The sequence below is a fragment of the Ischnura elegans genome, chromosome 6, assembly GCF_921293095.1.
Source record: "Ischnura elegans chromosome 6, ioIscEleg1.1, whole genome shotgun sequence".
NCBI classification, from domain to species: domain Eukaryota; kingdom Metazoa; phylum Arthropoda; class Insecta; order Odonata; family Coenagrionidae; genus Ischnura; species Ischnura elegans.
The window spans coordinates 39,151,693-39,174,903 of NC_060251.1; the positions used below are offsets into that span (position 1 = coordinate 39,151,693).

At 37.4% G+C, this 23,211-nt stretch overlaps 1 protein-coding gene across 2 annotated transcripts in view; it reads left to right on the top strand.

Moving 5' to 3' along the window:
• Positions 1–21,320, top strand: part of LOC124160491 (pseudouridine-5'-phosphate glycosidase-like) — a 29,290-nt gene extending 7,970 nt beyond the window's left edge. The window contains exons 6-9 of one of the 2 annotated variants that reach the window (XM_046536347.1): positions 4,484–4,841; positions 5,866–5,950; positions 13,900–13,987; positions 21,213–21,320. In XM_046536347.1, the coding sequence (XP_046392303.1) occupies positions 4,484–4,841; positions 5,866–5,950; positions 13,900–13,987; positions 21,213–21,305 (624 nt within the window). In that variant the 3' untranslated portion in view covers positions 21,306–21,320. Of the gene's footprint in view, positions 1–4,483; positions 4,842–5,865; positions 5,951–6,989; positions 9,081–13,899; positions 13,988–21,212 lie in introns of those variants that run through there. The other variant, XM_046536348.1, reaches the window with a different exon arrangement.
• The last annotated feature ends 1,891 nt before the right edge of the window (positions 21,321–23,211 follow it).

A 23,211-nucleotide genomic window follows, 5' to 3' on the forward strand; every position in this document is an offset into this window, starting at 1 on the left:
TTTGCGGTTCTTTTGGGTGGTACTCAACCGCCCGCAAGGCCTCACCAGTAATTACACATTAGTGTTAGGAAATATACAATTAACGATCGTAGATAACATTTCTCTTAGGTAATTTCAGATTGTTTAACCATTAAATAGTTTTTTATTAATTATTCAAGAGTTTTTTCCCACTGCTAATCGTCTCCTGCATTGTTAGTGCAGTGGTCCAAGTAAACTTGAAACATTACTTGTAAGCAGGGCCGGCCCTAGCAGGTGTGGGGCTAGGGGCGAACCTTCAGTGCGGGGCCCTTCACTTAAAATATTAAACTCTATATCCCATCTACAAACTCGTGCATTTTGAATCCCTACCACTCTCTGGCTAAGTATGTGTTCCCCTCCCAAATTCAGACTTCATAATTACGCCGTTATGATACCATCACGCAGTTGAGTTAAAAATAGTATAATACAAATAAATTTTATAATTTATTCATAAAATTCAAAAGTGCCCGCTCTCACTCATGTCAAGTTCTCTCACTCGTTGTTATCACTCACACGACACAGTACTGTACTGAAAAATGCAATTGCACAATAAAAATTACTGCATTATTATTCCTTTTTCATAATATTATTTTTTGTCTAGCACAGACTTAACAATACAGTAATACATAGTTGAAATTGCGTTTTCAAAACTATCGTATATTTTAATTTTTTTTTCACGAACGCGGGGCCCCCCAAAGCACGGGGCCCTGGTCGGTCGCCCCGCCCTAAGGCCGGCCCTGCTTGTAAGTATATAAAATAATTCCATTTTGTGGAGTTGATTCTAATGGAAGTAATAAGCCTGGTGAAGCCTTACATTTAAATGCAAGTATCCTGGTGCTTTTGCATAAAATTTTCTTTTATTTTGTAAAGATCGTGGAAAACATACGAGGACTGTGTACTCATCCATGGATATTCCGCAACAGGGATAAACTGCTGCCGGATAATTAGGAGTCTGTTGTACATATATAATTAGCTTCGCTTAATAATACGAAAAGTAGTTGTGCACCATGCTTCACTGTTGACTAAATGCCTATTTGTGCTACCCTGTTTTCTTGTTGTCCTTTGTTGGATACTGTATATTGGTTGACATCATTATTGTAGAAGAATAGCAAGTATAATACATTTAACATTGAAAGTACATAAATGGGCTGGCTGGGTATAATCTAAGAGTAGTCAATGTGGAGGTGTACAGTTCCTGAAATAAAGACCTAACCACCTAGGACCCCAAAATGTTCTAGTCCTGAATTGACGCCAACTTGGCAATGCCATTGAACCATGCCTCATATGCAAACAACAACATAAACTCCAAGTTTCAAGTGAAGGTCTTCTTCCCGTCAGAAGTACTTTGGAGCCCATTTAGGATTACGTTTTGACCTGCAGTTTTTTTGTGTGAAATCACTTTTGAGCTTATCCATTGGTAGAATATGTCATGGTAAGATAGCCATTTTTCTGCAACTATAAAAAGATTCATGTTAAATATTTTCAAATCTGTAAGTGATAGTAGATAGCTGGGATGTCTGATAAATGCATTTTATCTTTTGCAGATTTATTGTATTATTTATATAATTTATTGTTCATAGACTGTTGCATCCAATTGGAACATTTTTTTAGGAAGAAGGGAGAAGGAAGAGGAGAAATTACTTTATTCCGTGATTTACAAGGAATGTGACATTTGTGTAGGTAGTGCCGTGTTTTTGTGATATTTTTGGCTGCTCAATTCTTTCCTTCCCCAAGAGCTCTATACCATATTACCATACCTATTCTTCACTAGTAACTTTCTCCGCTAACTTTTGTTTAATTATTAGTCATTTTTGTGTTTTAATTGGGGAGTATAGTGGTGGAGGGTAGAGAGCTCAACTAATGATGGAAAGCTCCCAGGTTCAAATCATAGTTGAAGCCTTTAGATATTCTAAAACAATCATCATTGAAGTATTAGGTGGTCAAGGGAAAGGAGCTCCACTGAAGCTGCCTCTGTAGAGAACATTTCGTTTTCCCTGTTAACACGTTGCGTACCGGGGTATTTAAATTCCTAGGAACGCCGATTTGGAAATATGTGCCTATTAGGGCGTACAGCCTTTGGTTTAAACATGGTTAAAAAGCTAATGTTTAGAATATATTACTTTACCCAATCAAACGTTATGATGCATTAATTCATTATGAATAACGAACAACAACTGAAAGCGTACTAACGAATACGTATTGTACGCTTTAAAATTGTTTAGGTTGACGCGCCTAAATGACGAGAATCTTCGTCATCCGTCCGGAACGGTCGGGAAAAAAATGACGAGAATTCTCGCCATCCGTACGCAACGTGTTAACAAAGAGAAATCTTGTGATGGCTTGAAGCTTGGTGAACTTCAGTATCTCATTTTCACTAAAGCAAATTGGAAAATACATTGATTCAGCTACCCAGTTCTCGAGAAGTAATGTGTTGGTGAGTCGCTTCCTTTTTTTTCCCTCCTCGGTATTTCCCTTTGGTGTAGAAGATTAAATGGTTTTTGTTCAATTGATGGGAGGAGAGGACACCACTTCGTCCAGGGCCACCCTGTAGTAAAAATCCCGGCACTAAACATCTTCCTCCGTGGGCTTCAAAATTCTTTGCGATTAGTAGGGAAGAATGCCCCTATTCATCGCTCTGAGTGTTTGTTATTCTTTGCAGAGGGGGTATATTTCTGCGGCATTGCCAATTTGGTGTCAATTTGGGACTTGAAAAATTTTCAGCCTCTGAGTGGTAAGATTTTTCTCTCCAGGACTGAACATATTTCTTAACTTAAGCCCTTTAAAGGATAGTTATGTCTTCCTCCCTTCCTATGAATGGTTCAATCTCTCTTGCACATACAGCATTCCCACTCACCCGTGTAAACCTTAAAACCGTGAATAAGCCGTGAAAAATCATTTATCATTTTGTCTACCGTGAAAAAACCTGGAATAAGCCGTGAATTTCCGTGTAAAACCTTTAAAATCTCTCAAACTTGATTGTAGAACTATGATTGACAGATCAAAAGAAAAATTGATACATCGATCTTGTTTTAAGGTCAGTCACGCGCAGACACTGTCCACGCATATATTGGAAGCCTAATTATTGGTTCGTGTGCCATAATGACTTGATCTTGAGCCTGTGATTGGAAGACCAGTAAACAAAGTTTTCGTTAACCCTGGCAAAAAATCAGACACTTCTTCACTTCTCTACCACCCTGTTCCCTCCTTTTTTCCATTCACAACCTTTAGACGGACCTGAATTTGGCTAACCATAGGTGATGTTGTAAGAGATAGCTCTTTCATTGCTGCATTTGCATTTATAGCGTCTGTCGCGTGTGATAAATTTTTAGTTAACGTGCGGCCGGTGATTTTTGTGTGATCAATATATCTGCCTACGATGGCTTATGAACAGACCGTGAATTTGATGAAGTTTAGACTGTGAAAACCCGGAAAAAACCGTTGATTTTATAATTTAGTCAGAGTGGGAACCCTGACATAGTACCTAACTGCCTATCTCACCAGACTATTTACTTTTTTGTTGATGATCTGAATTTTTAATTTTCTCTGTTGGGATATATTCCTTTTTGGTTTTTAAAATAGAAGTCATTAGGATTTATATCAGATATTAAGAGATCCATTGATAATTGTATGGGAAGAATACTGTGATTTTCTGTCTCACCATCTGGATATGGGCCATTCTATAACTAAGATTAATTGAGACTAATTTTGATTATTGGTATTTTGGAAGTGAATGAATTTAGATGCATGAAGAATAGGGTGGTTTCCTATTATTTTTTTATTGCCTAAATCGAATGATTATTACTCCTGGAGTACGTATTTCATGCTTTTAGATTTTTAAATGACGATATCTATTTTTCGCGATTAAATGAAAAGTGAAAATTTTCAAGCGCGCGAAAACGCGACGCGAAAGTATGAATGCCGGGAATTCTCTCCGTGTGACGTATTTCTGGTTCCCGCTGCCACCCTGTGAGGTGACCTTGAGGCGAGGCTTAGCGCAGGTACGACGCAGGCTGCTAGCGGGTAGCTGAGTACCCTGCTGGCTGGTAGCGCTTGGCTTAAATAAGGATTATTAATACCTTATCAAATGAAGAAAACTTTCCGACCTTAGCAGTTTTAATAAGTGATTATTAAGACATGTTTCCCTGAGCTCTGCGCCTCATGCATGCAATGGTAACCTCAGACGATGTATAACTCCTATCTTCTCGTATAGAAACTAGGTCCCTCTGACGTCACGTGGAGTGGCATCGCATGGGCTCCAATCTGGCCCTTTTCAAATAAGGATAAAAATGGACCATTGACTTTCGTCTAAACCGGTATTTCTTGAACGAAATAATTTGTATATTATGAATACAATAGTGGTGGGTAATGAATCGCAATCAATGCCTTTTGTTTTCTTTGATGAAGGAAACTACCCTATTCCTAAATATTTTTCATGTATTTTCATTTTGGTTGTTTATGATTTTAGGAGACTCAAGGAGTGTGTGTGGCCACATTTGGAGCAAGGCGTGAGTTTCCATCCTTTTTCTCCCCTCAAGCGATTGGAGATGATGGGAAACCTTTATTATCTCCATATAATGTTTCAACTCCAAGGGAAGCAGCAGAGTTGATTCATGCCAACTTAACTCTTGAGCTCAAGAGTGGGGTTCTCATAGCTGTGCCACCACCTCCTGAAGGAGTGGTTGCTGAAGAAATGGCTGATGTCGAGGCAATCATACAGGAAACTTTGGAAGAAGTGAAAGAGAAGGGTATTAAAGGGAAAGATGTGACTCCCTATGTTCTGAGAGAAGTTGCTGCCAAGACTAATGGAAAATCTCTCACAGCCAGTATCCTTTACAATCTATTATCTCAGTTGCGATAAAATTTAGAACGAGGAATCTTCGGAGTGCTGTATGATTGGTCACCTGCTTTTTGTGTAGGTAAAGTAAGCATCAGTTAATATGTAAAAAAAAGCTGAAGATTTTTGCTACATGATTTTATTTACTCCGTAGGACCATTTATAATATGAATTCCTTAACCTTTTCTTTAGTTTCTTTAGTTACTAGAACTCATTAGTAAGCTCTTCACGGGTTAACTTTCTCCATTGATAATGGCATAAGAGTTGAAACCATGGTCAGTAATTGTCAGCTTGGAATGTAAAAAATGAATCTCCTGTTCCTATGAATTATATTGTGTTAAAGGACCTTGGGTTTCTCTCGAATAAGCCTCGCTCTCTTTCACTTCTATGTCACTTTATTCGTCACACTTATACAAACAGGACTTGAGCTGTCCCGACTGCTCTCCGTGTCTCTCGGCTCTCTCGACTCAACTGTCCTTACTGCTCCTCGTCGTGACCCCTCAAGCCACCTCGATCAGTTCACGCCTACTCCTCCAGGGGGCAGCATCTCCCCGGGGGGGACACGCCGCCTGGCGGCGTAACAATTGTTTATTAATTTTCTTATTATTGGATGAAGAAATAATTAATCTATACCTGTTTGCTATGGGTTGGGCAATGTGGAAGGGTTTGAAATATGTTGGAAGAAAATAATATGTAATGTAATTTTGACAGTAGAATTCTGTATGAGAGAAATCAGTTCCTGTTACAGTGGGGTGAAGTCATCACTTGCCAATCATGGGGTCACGGGTTCGAGTCTTGCCTTTATGGGTTTTTCACAACTCAAGGGCATGAGTGCATGTAAAATGCAGCTGGTCTGGTCTCTGGAAAACCTAAACATCCTTCTAGGATTCCAGTGCTGAATCGAGCCAGATATTAATAAAATCAAAACTGAAAAAATAGTTAATTTTAGTCTGTGAAGCCATGCTTCTGTATTACATTGGCTAATCATCATTATTCCTTAACTCTGTTTGCAGATATAGCATTAGTTCAACATAATGCCATGGTGGGTGCTCAGATAGCCAAAGAGCTTCAAGAAATCATTAATACAAAGAAAGAAAGGTGAGGAATAGTGCTAAGAGCCCTTACGCTATGTGCCATTAAAAGTTAATATGTGATTCTTCCAGAGTTGAATGGTTTTGAGAAATCTGATTCATTCTATTGTGTCTTGCTGGGCATTTCGCTGAGATTGCATTTAATTCAATTTTTATCTGTTAGTTGTTACCAAAGATATGTGTCTCTTCTTGGAAGCAGTGCTTATGGCACCCTGAGTAGGTAACCCATTAGGCTGAAAAAGTAGTTGGTCGAGCCACTTGGAGGCCTGTTCACAGTCAAGCATTGGACTGATAATGAAATTTAAAGCAAAAAGGTTCATGTAAACACATAGTTCAATCAGGTGAAAACAATAAAATACATTTTGGAGATTTTAAAAATGTCCTTGATTAAATTGCTTTAAAAAACACTTTAAATTTGATTTGTGTCATCGTAATGGAGATTTATTATGCTCTTTTGAAGTTACGCCATCAAAAGCTGTAGGAGGTGCATTTTTCCACTAACAAATTTGATTTGGAACAACTTCCTGTGGAAAGGTATAAGGGGAATACATATAACAAAAATGACTTGTATTAGTAGGTGGTAGTTGCGATGTCATTCAATGTAGCTATCCTGGTCTAGCCAGCGTTGATTATTTTGTGCAACTACATCAGTACTGTGAATTCCATCATGGGCTCAGACGGATGTTAAATAAAATTTTCTAAATAGCCTTCAGAGATCAAGATTTATCTTATTAATTTGAGCAAAAAAGTCAGCTAAGTGAATTCCTGAATGTTCTTCATTCAATAATCTAATGAATAAGTTATTCGTTCATTGGGGCCTGTCAACTTCTTTTACAATAAATATGTCCCTCAAGGTAACAAATTGTTTCATGGTACAAAGTACCAATCAGTGTGTCAGAAAGAGATTTGCTTAAGATTTGATAAAGGTTTTTATCTATTCATTCATGGTGATTGGGATAATTGATAATGCATTTGATTCACCTTGTAATTGAAACTACAAATTTATTGTTGTCTTCATCTACTAATGTTGTGAATCTTACTTTCAGAGAGCAATTAAGCAAGCTCAATAAGGAAGTTCTTGATATATTTTAGCCTGCTGACAATTTGCCTGAATATTGCTTTCAAGTTTTGTTGGCATCTGTGGTGTTGTTTGTTGTTGAAGATAAAGTGATAAGTGCCTCTTGTACATTGATCTCACCTGAAGCAATGCACTATTTGCACTAATGCATTCAGGTTCTTGCTGTTTTAGTTGAGACAGGTTGAAATTTGGCAAGAGTGTAGGGAAAAGCTGTTCATGTATTAGTTAACATCAATGTTGTTAGATTCATCTATAGTTAGTTGGGGCATTTTACTTTGGTATTGAAGAACTATTCATCGAAAACACAACAAAGTAGCTTGAAAATGGTGATAAAAAGGTAAGAAGACAAAAAAATGCCATTACACTTTTATCTATAGTTGATGCTGAATCAAGATCCTTCATCTGATGAGATTTTATTTATCTGTTATTATCATTCAGTTAGAAAACTGAAGCGGGATACTTGAATAAAACCTGGTTTATATGCATTCACAGTGGCCTAGGTTATGATCTCATTTCTGTCTTGTGATTAGCAAAGTTCATTGCTCCTAGTCACTTTAAGTTGAAGTATGTATTTTAATTTGTGTTTGTTGTTAAACTAAGAATGCATTCAGACTGGGTGGTAAACAGGATTTAGAGATTAATAATTTAACATTTTCACGGAAATGATGCCATTAATTTTTTATCTGTGGATTTTTTACTGCAGAAACCACATACATTTCTTGTTTAATGACTCTTGAATGTGTGGATTGAAGGTTTCGTGTAGTTTTTTATGAGTGTGAAGGAATTTTAATTTGGGAATGCTTTCAATGACCAGTATTGTGATAACCTATATTTATAAATGATTTTACTAATAATTGAATTTCTAAAGTAAGTCAGTGACAGTTTTTGAGAGATTTCTTTAGTTAATACAATAGCCTAAGTTTTGCTGGTTTATATCTTCATGAATCATCAAATTGTATTATATGCCTACTTAAAATTGAAGTGTCTACCTAAATGTAAAATTCTCTTTAATGACTTAAATGGCTGAATTGCGGTGCTTTTTGAGATATTTTGAATACCAGATGGATCATATCAATGAATCTTCAATTTATTGATGAAGTACATATGCCAAATAAAGTGCCACTGGTAGACTTTGAATTTTACAATTTAAAGGAAAATATTATCGGACTGATTAAAATTTCCCCATTATACAGTCGAATCTTTTTTAACAACAACAGGTGATGTATTTAATATCATCTTGTTTTGCCCATCATGTTTTTGACAAGAATACTTTGTACTACATAAACGTGGAAGCCATTGCAATAATGAAATAATTCGAAAATTTTAAATGCTGCTACTGAAGTTTGCGTTGCCATCCTTTAGGCTCAAATCTGAATAAAAATGTTGAAGATGTGATCTCAATTTTCATTAAATGCCTATTAAAAGAATCTAGTCCATGCTTCCAAAGAAGTATGTATGTAGCCAGTTACACAGCTCCTTTAATAGTATATTTTCACTCATCACCATAAACCTCAAAAAAGGAGATAATTTTATTTAACCACTAGTAGCCACTTATCAGTGTAGTTTTGGTAAAATATGGGGCAAGATATGGTGATTATGTACATATTATGGATCAACAGTTTCCTCAAGAAATATAGTGGTGCCACAATCACTATTGTTGATTCATCTGTCATGTTAAATCATTCCTAGGTCTCGTTGCCATTACAGAAATATGGCACAATAAGATGCAATAGTGTTTGACGGTAGGCTTATGCTAGTTAATTGGCGTACCAAAACTTGCACAAGATGAAACAATTATTGTTTGCCACCAATCTCAAGCTCATTTATTATCATCCTACTATGGGTTTTTGGATAAGTTTGCTTGCAGGGCAGGGCAGCTGTTACAAGTATTTTTATACTTTTCACTCATGCTATATTTAGGATATTGAGCGTGCCCTTTTTCATATTTAATTTTATTTTCATTTTTTCCTTGCTTTTTTTGGTGCATGTCATGTGACTTGGTTAGAGACATATGACTTGCTCCATAAACGATTTCCATTTTCAATCACAATTGGTCGGTCAGCTAGGGGGGTGTCCTTTAATGATGTGAGGTGATTTTGGCAATTTTTAACTCCCCCTCCCCCTGTAGTGAGATGTCGTGAGATTTGGCTCGACCCCCTCCCTCTTATCTTATGTGAAATTGTTCAAAATGCATATTTTCAATATAAATATGTTAATATATGCTTCATTTCATTGGATTTAGTTAAAAAACATTTTTTAGTAATATTTATACAGTAAAACCTCTTTACATCGCAATGGAGGAGACCAAAATTTGGGCACTTTGATGTATGGAGGTTCACTATGGAGAGGTTTTAGTGATAGGCACAATTTTTCATTTCCTTCGGAAATGAAAGGTACTACTGTATTTTTAACCATTACATGTATGTGTGTAAATAAGTATGCATGCATTAGTAAACATATATTTATTATTTAATAATAACAGAAAGCGAGCGATATTGCTTGATTTTTACAATGATTTGAGAGAAAACAATGTGAACTCTCTTAATTTAACAGACAATTAAAATCATTAGGATAGTTGGATTCCTTTTTCTAATTTACTGTTAGGTATGCTCTCATATGGAACAAAATGGCCATAAGTAATGGTTGACGTGAAAATTACAGCATATTAAAGGTGTATAAGAAAACAAAAATAAGCATTAAACATTTATCGCTGAAAATGTCATTCTATGTACGTAATCGCAGCTGCGTTAATGGTCTCTAGTTGTCTCGGTACGATTTGCGGAGATAGTTTGGCCATCTCGGGGGTGTAACCTTGGTATGATAAGTGGAGGTTTTACGAGATAAAAGAAGTTCACTGCATAGAGGTTTGCCTTTAAATTGACATGTGAATCAGACGGGACTGTAGGGGTGGTATGAAGTATGGAGGTTTGCTATGTAAAGAGGTTCACTACATAGAGTTTTTACTTTATAAGGTTAGTTAATCGTTTCGCGCAGGACGTCGGGTGGAGCCGACAGGAATTTTCATACGCATAACACCTGACGTCTGGTTTGGCTGTCGCAGATTTTTCTACGCAAACGAACGGACATCGGCTCTGGCCGATGCGAGGAAAGGGATGTGACCGCTGAGGTAGCTATTGTCTGATGCATTCAGGCCCGGCCTGGGACCCAGCTCAGCAAGTCCTTAGGGCCACTCCCCATGCAATAAAGGCTGATCCTCCCACTTATTTATGATCATCCTCACCCCAGAAATCCGTTGCAAAGTGGTTATATTGTCAATAATTTTTCAATGATATATTTTGTTGCATAGCACAATTATTTTATACTTTGAAATTAATTATTTGTTTTGTTCTGTGCTTAAGCAATTTTTAAGCAAAATTTTAATGTTAAAAATAATGGACTTCCGGACTCATGGCGGTATTACCTTTCATTTAACAACTTTGTAGTTATAAACGCTAGAAATCTGTTTAATATTCCACAATGCTTAAAAAAATATCAGTAATTCTTTTAGAAGAGTAAATTATTGAAAATCAATACAATTTTTCGTAAAAAAAAAACACTGGTAATGTAAGTCGCCAAGGTCCTCTCGTCGTCGTCGCCCGGGGATTGATCAGGAAAATCGCACAGAAAAAGGAAACAACTCATGTTGTCAACAATCACTCTTTTATCTTCCCTTGTTCGTGTACACTCGCCGACTGCCTCGCGTGCTGTCATCCCCCTCTGGTAAGCGTTTTTCTGTTATTCTCAGGTGCGTAGCAAGCTCACGTTCTTAAGAAGATGTCTTACCTTACGTGGCCACTTCCTGTCGGGGTTGGGTGGTGGGGAATCGTGGGAGCTGAAAGGAAAGGAGTTATCGCTGAGTTTGTATGGGACGGGAAATGAGGAAAGGAGGATGACAGTCGCCTCTTACAGTAACACAATTAGTTGACTGTGGATTCGTGCTATGAAAGGGTTAGAGGGCCCAGTGGCTGGGGTAAGGGAAGGGTGACCTGTTGAGCTGGGTCCCAAATCTGAGGGATGAAAATATCCAGGCAACCTACCCCCGAAAAAGAGCTTCGTAAAGAGAGTTTTAAAATATTCTCATGCTACTCGTCGCACGGAAAACGTTTTCCAGTTGTAGGTGCCGGCAGGAAAGGGTTAAGACCAGTATTTAAGATAACTAAAATGGTGATTTACTTTGTTTCTTGCAGAAAATAAAATTTTGTGATACTCGCCAAGACCTCGCGTAATAATCGGGAAACTGTAGCGGAGTTTGACTACCAATTGTTGATTACAGTCATACTTGCCAGGCTGCCTGAGAAATCGTGCCTGACTTTTTGCATATCCTCAGAATGCTCCTACTAGTTACAGATTTGAGCAAAGGGAATTTGCAAACAAATGCTCAAGTCGCTGCCAAGTCACCCCAATCTTTCCTACCCCAGAGTTGACCATGGACTTACAGTGAATGAGTGGTCTGACACTGTCACACTGAGTTAAATCAAGGCTCGGGTGTACGCATACAATTCCTATGCCAGCCAAGTGAAGGTTGGTGAATGAGGGAGGTGCTTAATGTTAACATGTCCCCTGCCATGGAATTATAGACGAATTCATCCATTTCACCAGTGTTTTATTTTTCGTTTTGTTTTATTACTTGGATCCTTTCCATTTGAGTTTTCGTGTGCATTCAGCTATGTGAGCCATGCTGTTCACGTCATATATGTGGCACAGAAGTAGCGGTGATCAACAGCATTACAGTTTCTGAGGTGTGATGGTTAGGTCTCTTTAGCGTGTCGTATTAGTCTTCATGGGCATGGCTTTGGAATTGCACACCGAAATGGTGGAAAGCAAATGTCCCCAACAAACATTTGTGGCACTATCGCATTTCTTGGGGAACCTTTTTGACCTTTAGATCAAAAAGTACCAGGTTGAAGGAGGAGCATAGATGGACATATCTATCCCAATGGAAGAACTTTCTTTACCGAGGCAATTAATTAATTAATCAATTTATCAATATACCCAGTATCCACTCATTTACGAGGGTGGTCAATCAGCATTACAAAGGAGCGATACTTACTTGATTAAAACATGGTTTGCAAATGGCTATGTTCTTTTAAGGTGGCATTTTTTCTCCAGAAGTAGCACATGTGATCGAAGGATGTTACTGTAACGTATTAATAACCTATTTTTGCTAGTGATGCAAAAATTCTTGTGCCCAACACATTTTATTCCAAGTGCATATATTCGTGATGACTTTTGAGAAAAAATATTTATATATATCATGTTTAAGATGAAGTATTTTGCCTAATTTTTTTGCCTACTTACTCTGTGTATTACTCTTAAATGAATCAATTTTTTGTTACTAAACCATTACCAGTTTTCCTGATTGTCATAACTCCATGATAACTTTTATTCAGAAGAACTTTTGATGTCTATAAGTCCATTCTCACTGTTATCATTGGCATGGGTAGTAGATACTTCTGTCAACATAGTTGATAGTTCTTTTTATCAGCATAACTGCCTTTGAAAATGTCTCCCAAACAGATGAAACCCTAAAGAATGAAGAGATTGCTATTAATGTGCCATGTAAAACTATCTTGATATTGAAACTTGTTGATGGAGTATCAATATGGATGACATATGTATGTAAGATAGCTGAACAGAACTGGTTTATTGATGTGTTATTATTTCTCAATGGGTGTTAGTAAAATGAAATGTTTGGGGCAGCGAAAGGAAGTTTATTATATTTCTGGTACATAAAATGGAGTGAGATCATCCAGCAACCAAGTTTTTGTAATGTCCTCCTGGGTCCTCCTGCGTCATCATACTGTATTTGGTGTATTGGATGCATTTTACTGTAGATGTGGGCTTATTCAGGGAAGAAATAATAATGCTATCAGGTTAGAGGTGTTTAAAAAAAAGGGTGTATAGTTTTATTATCCTAAAAACTCACTGAATACATAGTTAAATGCACATATTCTGTCAAAAGCTAAGCACCTTCAAACATTGTGGATTGCATTGAGGATAAGCCCGATGCATTTAGGAATCGTAACTTATGCATTTTTGGAGAGTGAGCTTTTTTAAGGTTTTTCAATTACACCTGATATGGCATTTAATGCTATAGAGATGACATAGTTGTGATACAGGACCTGGAGAGATTAATGTACTTCCAGGAAACTCCATGGGATGTATTCCCTAGGGTTGTATTTAGGGGATCACTAAATGTCTGCTGGTGGTACACATGTAAATCGCTACAAATATCAACTGTCTTCCATTAGAATAAGCACTTGCACTTTTATAGTGTTAAAAATATGAAAATTCACAAGGCCATCTTTGGCTTTTGTTTTCCACAATTGATTTTTTATGATGACTTTTTACCATGGCAAAGGCATTTATAGTCCTCTTTGGATTTGATTGTTAATGTTTACTCTGTCTGCTCAACCAAACATTCTGGAACACTACTTTTGTTATTGCACTCTGTTGCAACTCATAGAGTTTATATTTAATTATTCAGGGTTTGATTCACTCAGGTATTTTAAAGATATATGTAAATTATTGGATGTGTGTGCATTATAGATGTTGAACCTGCAATGGTTTTTTGTTGGTTTTTGTGATTTGGTTCTTATAAATTGCTGCCGCAAACATTTAGATGTTTTAAAAATACCTGTTCCTGGGTATGATAGAATCAATGTAATTGTTTTCAAATGTGTTATCATGCTTCTAGTTCTTCACTTATGTATTTAAAAAAATGATTGTTGGTGTTTTGTGTGTTCTGCATTGCATATTATTTAGTTAGTTTGGACTCAAAATTGTGATTATGTGATTTCAATAGTCTAGTCAGATAATAATTAAAAATTATGTTCCAAAGGATGCATTTTTATTTCATTATTGTTATTAACTTATAGTGTACCCCAAGAAAATCGCTTGTTCAGAAGTAATGAAGCCAGGCAGGAAGAGCGAAGAAGCAAGAAACTGGAAAGATTGAACCAGCCGGTAAGTTATTTTTTGTAGATGTTAATTTCGTCACTGCCACTAAACTCCTATATGAATGGTGTCAAAATAATTTTCTTAAATTGAACCTTGAAAAGTCTGGCCTTATTCATTTTTGTAACAAAAATAAAGAATCCGAAGCAATACCAATTGTTGTAGAGGGGAAACAACTCCCACAAATTTCCAGTTCAAAGTTCCTCGGAGTTATCCTGCACAAAAATATGACATGGGTAGAGCACATCAGCAAATTGCGCAGCAAGCTCAGTTCAACATGCTTTCTCATAAGAAGCATCAGGAACACGGTAAATAATGATGTCTTATTGTCCATTTACTATAGTGAATTTTACTCGCACATTATTTTCAGTATCCTGTTTTGGGGTTCCTCTCCCCATTCTACTGAAATCTTTAAAATTCAGAAGCGAATTATAAGGCTGATGTGCAATGCCCCCTATGATTCACCTTGTCGTCCCTTGTTCAAGAAACTGGACATATTACCACTACCATGTGTGTATATTTTTCATTTACTTGCTTACACAAAAAGAAATCTATTTCATTACATTAAGAACCGTGATGTCCACCATCATTCCACGAGGCAAATTGACCAGCTGCATGTTTCGTATGTGCGCACCAAGAATACCAGCACTGGTCCAAATTGTATGGGCCTTCAACTCTACAATAAATTGCCACCTGAACTTAAGGCACCATCAAGTGTCACTACTTTTAAGACCAACCTACTTAAATATTTGAAATTAAGAATGTATTATTCTGTAGATGAATTCTTAAACAAATTTTGATGTATCCTGCATCATTGTATATTTGTATTTATTGTATATATATTTTTATCTTGATGTGTCCTATATCCAGTGCACCCCTTGTACTTCTAGATCTCTGGACAAATAAACATTATTATTATTATTATTATTATTTGATGGAATACTCCAAGAGAAGCACTGGTGAAAAACTGGTCTATTTTCACCATTTGGTGGCAAATGCTATCAGTCATCTCTCAGTTTTCAACAGTAACTGATACATTAAAACAGGTCATCTGCTAATGAATTGGTTGGTTGGAAACTGGTAAACTGTTGATCAGGATTTAAGTTTTCTTGGTATGAGCTGTGCATCAATGGTATTGGGTAGGAAACCCAAAACTCTCTCACTGCTAATCAGTTTGCTTAAAGTATGTGTTATTCATTGGTGTTGCCATGACATTTGGCTTGAGGGAATCCATGGTACCCCTCAGGACCTCCCACCCTTTGGGCAGGGGCAAATTTAAGGGGCGGGGTCACGATAGTCATGACCCTCCACAAAAATTTTAAAATTTGGGGGTATCCAAAATTTTTTAAAGTTTACTAGTTAAATAGTTTGTGTGTGCTAGTAAAGGGAGTGTGTATGCAAATGCGTGGCTACAAGTCCCAAGCATGTGAGAAATTTGAGTTTATTTATCACAGAGTGTGGAACTCCCTACTGTAAAAACGCCCCTCTTTCTTGGAAGTATTCCATTCTCTGCGAACACAAGTCATGACCCCCCATGCTGACCCGCCCCTGCCTGTGTCTTGAGAGTTCCCCCACTTCACGAGGGAGCGTTTCTCCCCAGAATTTTTTTTCATTTAATGCTAAGAATTTAAATTAAGCATAATATCTTATGATTTTTTTATACATAATACTGAGTGTTTTAATTTTCTGATCGGTCAAATTTTTCTAGTGGGGCCATGAGCCTTTTTGGTAGGGTGGGGGCGAGGATGGTAAAAATACTGGTCGTAAAAAAAGGAATCCGTGGTACAGTGACTGGTGGAGGTTCTCCACCTAAAAGACACATTGAGAATGAGATAGAATCATGTCAAATACAGTACATTTCCATAAAGTTCAATCATTTTCGAGTTTACATGTGAAATTCCAAATTTCTAACTCAAAAAAAGCCATTTGGTAATTTTGTCCATTTTTTTCTGATTTCCGCCCACTGTACAATGATGAGTTAATGCATTGTGATGCAGTTGCATTCTGCAGAATACCACACTATTCGATTCCTTGCATAGGTTTATCTACGTACGAACAAGGTCTCAGAACGCATCTTGTTTGTATATTGAGGATTTACAGTTTTTGCTGATAATAATTTAATCGCGTTTATCATACACATGACTCTGAAGCTATTCCGCAGTGGGACAATAAGTACGAGATTTTGAAGGGACAAGGAATTTTAGGAAGGTATGTTTTTTAGCAATTATTCCTTAAAGAAATGCTCTCACGTAGTTCGTTATCGCCAACCTCCGGTTTTTCGATCCTGGGAACTTCGTAATAATGAGAGTTAGCTGTACACCGAAATCATCGAATTTATAGAGCAAAATTTTAGCTTCTTCCAAAGACTTCATCAGAGCAATTGAAAGCTCTAAATACTCTTTCATGTCATTAATTACTAGTTTGTCAAAATGAAAGATTGCCATAGTTTTGAAGTGGTAATCATGGGAACAGAATCTGAGACCATGAACCATGGAAAAGTGAAGTGTAAAAAAGCATGTGGTTCACAAACAACTTCATTGATAACTCAGAACCAGTCTTGAACTTATGAGCTATTGAAAAGCAAAGCAGCACTCGGTTGAGTCCAGCCTTTCGCAGGCTGATAATAGGCATGGTGTAGGGCGGCAGACATTTGTCCAAGTAGCTAGGATATTGAATTTGCCCTAGAATACTGTTTATTACTGGGTACGTACGTCAGGGAAGGCAAAGAGCTGCTGATGGATTGTCGAAGGAGCGGCAGACCTCGAACCGCCTTCGATATCGAGGACGTCAGGATTTGCCATTTGAACAAGGCTTAGTTTTGGTGGAGTAGCTGCCATATCTAGGGAGGTGCAATTTAGATGCAGCTACGCAGCAATTAAATGGTAGATGATGGCAGTGGCACAGCGAGGGGGGGCTTTGGGGAATAAACTCCCCCCCCCCCCAGAGCTCAGAGAAATTTTTAAGTTTAATCCATTTTACTGAATTGGTTCAGTATTACTGATAGAATAGTGTTAGGATTAATCAAATATCCTTCAGAAAGCCGTAAAACTCGCCATTTTGAACCATTACTCTTGAAATTTTTCTGGAGGAGGGCCCCCGCGACTCCTGCTTACCCTGGTGGGTATGCAAAAGCCCCACACTTCTAAGTATTAGTTGCGCCTAAAACCCCCCCCCCCCCCCTAGCCTTAATTCTTAGCTGCGCACCTGGGTGATGGAGCATGGTGTTAAGCATCAAGAGCCTGCCCTCAAGCCATTTTTCACAGACCGGCAAAAATATTCAAGGCTGTTAGTAAGCTGTAGCAATTTAGTTTGTGACCAGGCTTTTAGGGACTGTTGCATCAGAGAAAACTGAATAATATTTCATATTATAAATTATCAAATTAAATATTTACAGTTTATGTTCCATTATAACTCGCTGAACTTCATTTACGAGGCACAAATAATTAAATAAACTTTAGTGTAAGCTTTATTTTTATTTTTAAGTTACCCAGAACATGGTGTGGTTAATAATGAAAGGAGAAGAGTAACTCCTTTCCGCCCATATTTCATGAGCATGTCCACAGTTCACAGTGGCGTAGCCAGGAATTTTAAATAGGGGGGGTTTACTGGAGATTTCGGGCCTCTTCGAGGATGTATGCAAAACACCCCAGGCCAAAGGGGCCCAGGGTCCTCTCCCAAAAATTTTTGATGTTGAAAACATGATTTTTAAGACTAAAAAACAGTAGTTTTGTTAGAGTATTTATTAAAATAAAGTAAAGAGCAGTGATTTTAAAGGCTCAAAGGGTGGTTGAAACCCATAAAATCCCCTCTCCTACCCTGCTTTATAAAAATTTCATGACTCAGCAATGTAATGAAGTTAGTTAGAAGAAGCCACTTTCCCACTTCGGCATTGCTTTTTTTTGCTGACTAGCGAATGGCCAATGACTGGCAAATCTGTCTTATTGATTTGGGCTCAAGACTTAAATGAGGTTCCATAAGGCACAAAAAATACGAACGTAACAATAAATGTATTGAAAGTATTGTCAATTTTAAGGGGGGAGCACGTGCTCCCACATCCCCTTAAATCCACCTATGGTTTGGAGGCATTTGAAGGGAGAGTGACATCTTATGTCACTTTTTCCTTGGAGGGTATGGAAGGAAGGAAGGAGGATTGGAGAGAAACATGGTGTTTATGTTAGGGTGCTGTTAAAAGAAGGGGACCAGGGTGTATTTTCCAGTATGACGGAGCTGTGCTTTATTTGAAGTGCTTTCTACAAAGCATTCCAGAGAGAATTGGGCAATCTCTGGAAATTCTCTGCCAGCTCCAGGATTTAAACCATAGGCCACAAGGTGAAAGGCCAGCATTCTAGGCGCCACACCATCGCAATCATAAACCTGTGATGATACCCAGTGAGAAATGGGTGGTGGAATCCACGTGGAACCCACGTGGAATCCACGTTGAGTGGTGGATATTTGGTGGTGGTGGATATTGAGTGGTTGGACCCACGTGGAATCCACATTGATTTCAAGTGGATTTGTGGTGATTATCATAAAATGTTAAACAGAATTTCTAATTTGTGGAACTTAACTCTCTGGTGATATTGCGTCATTTATCATCCTGAAACCACGCTAGTTATGTGAAAATGTATCACACATTCTATTTTTATATAATTCGTGGAAAGGCAGCCATGAGAGCACATGAAAAATCGTAGACACATATATAGAAGGTTTAGATATAGAGTGGTTGAGGTTTTAATGGTTTTAGGACAGCACCAACTGCTGTTTTAATTTTTCCACCAAATTTCCACGTGGGTTCCACATTGATTCCACGACCAAAAACACGTGGTATCCACGTTAATTCTCCACGTGGGTTCCACGTGGATTCCACCACCCATTTCTCACTGGGTATTGATGTGGGTATGGTATTAATGCCATGTCAAGTAAGTAATGTCAATCCTGATAAAGGAGAATAGAGTTTACAAGGAATTATTATAAATTGAATAAGTTAATGGTGAGAGAAATGAAAAATATCGTGATGATGAGGTAGTCTGTGTGTGAGTAATGTGTATAAAATATGTGACATATCTGAAGCTGCTTGAGAGATTGAATAATCTTATTCTTTTCATGAACATTGCATTTGTACCATAGAAATATCCTTCATTGTCAGCAACCCACATCACTCAAGTTATTCTTAAGTCCTTTGTAAAGTTTATGTGTTACCAAACCTCTGCAACTAAAGCTGAGACTCAAATTGGCTATCATTGAACTTCTTTGAATGACTTAATGAATTTCTATCTACATAATACCTGTGCTATGTATACAACTGAATACATACCCTCACACAAATACGTATGTAGATATAGCTGTATGATCAAGCACGCAGCTAGGAATTAAGGCTAGGGAATTTTAGGTGCAACTAATACTGGGGGTATGGAATACCTGCTAGGGTAAGCAGGAGGTGCGGGAGCCCTCCCCCAGAAAATTATTGGAGAAGAGAGATGGTAGGAAAGGAAATCATATCCAAACGTAATAGGTTGGCACTGTAGGAGATCAAGTTACAGAAGTTGTTTGTCGTTTGAATTTGTCAATTTTGTGGAAATGTGCCCTCAGATCTTGTGTGATGCTATGACAGGCGTGCATTAGGATGTTGCGTATTTTTCATTTTTTATCGGGTTTTCATTTTTTCTCGGCCTCTTAAAATATGCTATGGGGTGCAGAATGGATATGCTCAAAATTGCAGACTGATTTTTTAACATTTAGAGGTCACTGAAAGGGCATAAATGCAATAACATTCAATTTTCCCATTTGAAGTTCTTAATAATGTCATTTTTATGGGTAGAGCGCAATTTTACAGCTGTTTAGGGCCGATGTTTGCTCCATATTTACCTCCGCTCAACAGTTTTCCAGGAATACAATACTTTTCTGTGAGCTACAGACGATGCAAACTTCTCTCATGTTTGGGATACATATTTGGGCTTGGGCATGGGCATTTGCTTATGCACTCCCTTTGCTACTTCACAAGGATACAAAAAATATTAAACTTATGAAAATTAAAAGTTTATGTTAAAATTTTGGGGATGGGAGTGTCATGACCACTTTGCTTCCCTCCCTATATGTGCCACCGCTACTGTGATAAATTTTGAACCTGCACTGTGGATAATGGTGAAATTCACAATATTTGAATTGATCATGGCTAGAGATACGTAAAAATCGCACTTTCATTTTTATTTTATCGCACTTTCAATAACAGTTTATCGCATTTTGTAGCGTCTATTTTTATTTTCATTATGAGGTAGATGGCTATAAAATGTTGTGAAACACATTTATATGACAAAATACAGAATATTTTAAATAATTATGTTGTAAAACAATAATAAATTAAGGAATAAGACATATAGTGGCGGAGGTGTAGCTTACCCACGCCCACTTGTAGTTTGCGGCCTCGTAGTCCCCCAGCCAACTAGCAGCTGGCCAGCTGCTCACATGCTTTAAGCAGTGAGTGTCGGCGGAGCATTTAAACTGCGCTCAGCACAATTTTGCCTCATCAAAAAAGCAAAGCATAAAAAATATCATTAAAGCCCAGTCATCGCATCTATGCCGCATTTATCGCATTTGCGATTTTCACGCACCTCTAATTATGTCTTATTTATGGCTTTTGGAAGCCTCTTATTCTTGTGTAATGATCTGTGTGGGCTGCTAGGGCCTCTATCCTATTATCATGGACCTGGGTAAAATTGCCTTGAGGATCAAAGAACCTAGATAGCGCAGCAGGTTTAGCCAGGAAAGTTTTAGTTTGATTGCTAGTCTAGATGAATTCATTGTCTCATGGAATCAAAATAATGAAATTAAAAAAAAACTTTGTAATACTTCATAAATGTACTACTGCATAATATGCTACAGAAATAAATTTATGTGGAATCGCAAAGTTTTTTTTCCGTTTCATTATCCAGGGAAATTTTTCCTTAGGCAATTATCATGAACATCACCTCCGTTCACATGACAGGTTAGAACTGGGTCATATTGACAACATAATTTGTAATTTTAGGAGTAAATCAATGAGATTGTTCTTTTCAAGTATTTCAGTTAAGACTACACTCAGGGATTTTGTGAAAATACTAATTAGTACAGTTAGTGATTAGATTTTGCTCACAATGACCACTGCATAAGTAATTCACATAGATTTTTTTCTCCAATCTATCTTTGTATTTATTTCGATTTCTTTTCAACTAAATTTAACCATTTTCCTTTGGTGAAGGTAATCATTGGAGGATCTGTGGTGGATTCAACTCTCACCATCCAGGAAGGCTTCATTAAGGTAGGTAAATGTTATACCTATGTATGTCACTAATTCTAACAGATGTCCTAACCAGGGTTTACAATCGACTAACTGTTGCTTTTTTAATTTTTTTAATCTATTGCTGTCCCTAGTTTTATGTTAAGCATTTTGACTGTTATTATTTATGGCTATGAATTTTGCCAGGTTTATGCAGTATTAAGGAAACTGTTGCTAACTGCAACTTTTAGTATGTACAATGGCAAAACCTCTTTTAAAGCTATCTTGAATGGCACCTAAGTATTTGTGCAAATAGATGTATGTATTCAAAACTGTCCCCTTTCAAGAATAGAAATATGTACATCACAGTTTTCTATAATTATTTCAGATATTTCTTGAAAGATTAAAATTATTTTTGATTTTGTTTGGTATTTCATTTGGTTTCCTTCATACAAGAGGTGGTGCTAACCATTCTCTGTGTTGAAGAGCCTTTTGTACTTCTTATTCTACAGATTTCACTCTTAATGGACGGTTTTTGGAACCACCTTTATTCTTTCATTATTTAAAATGTTGTTACTACTCCTATTCAATAACTTTTCATCACCCTAATCTAAGACTTTAATGTTTATTGTATTTTGTGAACAAACTCAGTTTCTCTCAATTTGCCGAATATGATACATATATGATTGTGCTTCTTTGATGTGATAATTTATGAGTTTGATCCCCCCTATCTCTCTTTCAATGAAGGAATTGAGTATTTTTCATAGTGTGGAACAGCTTGGTGGGAAGAGCCAGCACTTACTGTTTTAGTAATTTTTTTGAACTGATTTATTTTAGAAAAAGAGTTTTAGTTAAAATGAATGATACTTGTAAGAAGACTTGAGGGAATTTAATTAAGTAGATGAACAACCAAAGAAATCACCAATATTATAAAGGGAAATTGCTTAGGGGAAATGTAAAATGTGGAATACTGTTTATGCATGGACTTCTGAAGCAATAGACCTCGTGTATGTGTGAATTTTAGTGAAAGCGCATATCTTGCCAAATACCCTTTTGGCTTTACTTTGAGGAACTTCGACACAAGTTTAAAAAAATACAGGTTACGTTACACCCTGACACTTTTTTTATCAACCATGGTTTCTACTCTTTTATTTATGACTCTGATTGATACATAGAGCTGTGTGGATTTAAAGATTTGATTTTAGAATGTGTGAATACAGTAGAAAATTTTTTATTCGCCCAGCAGGCTTCTGTGAACGTACTTTTTCTTCCTCCCTTCCATGCACTTTTGCCGTAGCACTTTGAAGGGTCTCTAATTCAGAACCCTTTCCTTGTCGAGCTCACCCTCGCTGGCCCCTCTCTTCGACCCTCAGAGTGGGGAGGGCCTCCCTCCCCAAACGTGACCGCTTTGACTGCATTTTTAAAATCTATCAATCAATGCGATCATCAAAAAGTGATTGTTTGCATCGCACACCTGCTAATCAAGCAATCAAGTACATCTTTGAACCGTGTTTCTACTATTAAGAATAATGATTTTGTTAACTTTGCTAAAATGGTCAATTTCCAGTTGTCCGCAGCCACGTTTTTAGCAAAGTCGTTAAAATTGTTATTTTTCATCGCAGAAACACGGTTCAAAGACGTACTTAATTGCTTGATTGGCAGGAGTGCGATGCAAACAATAATTTTTTGATGATCGGATTGATTGGTTGATTTTCAAATTGCAGTCAGAGCGGTGACTTTTCGGGAGGGAGGCCGCCCGCTAGGAGGGTCCAAGAGATGGGCCAGCAAGGGTGAAGTCATCGAGGGAAGCGTCCTGGATTTGCAACCCTACGGGTGTACCGCGCCCATCGTAGAAGTACCTGCTCCATGGCCCAACGAAACGCATTTTAACCTTTTTGCCGCATATGAGGAGAATGTTTTTGGAGATTGAACAGCAGTGAAAGGGTTAATGACCCTACTTGATATACATTATGCTTGCTCC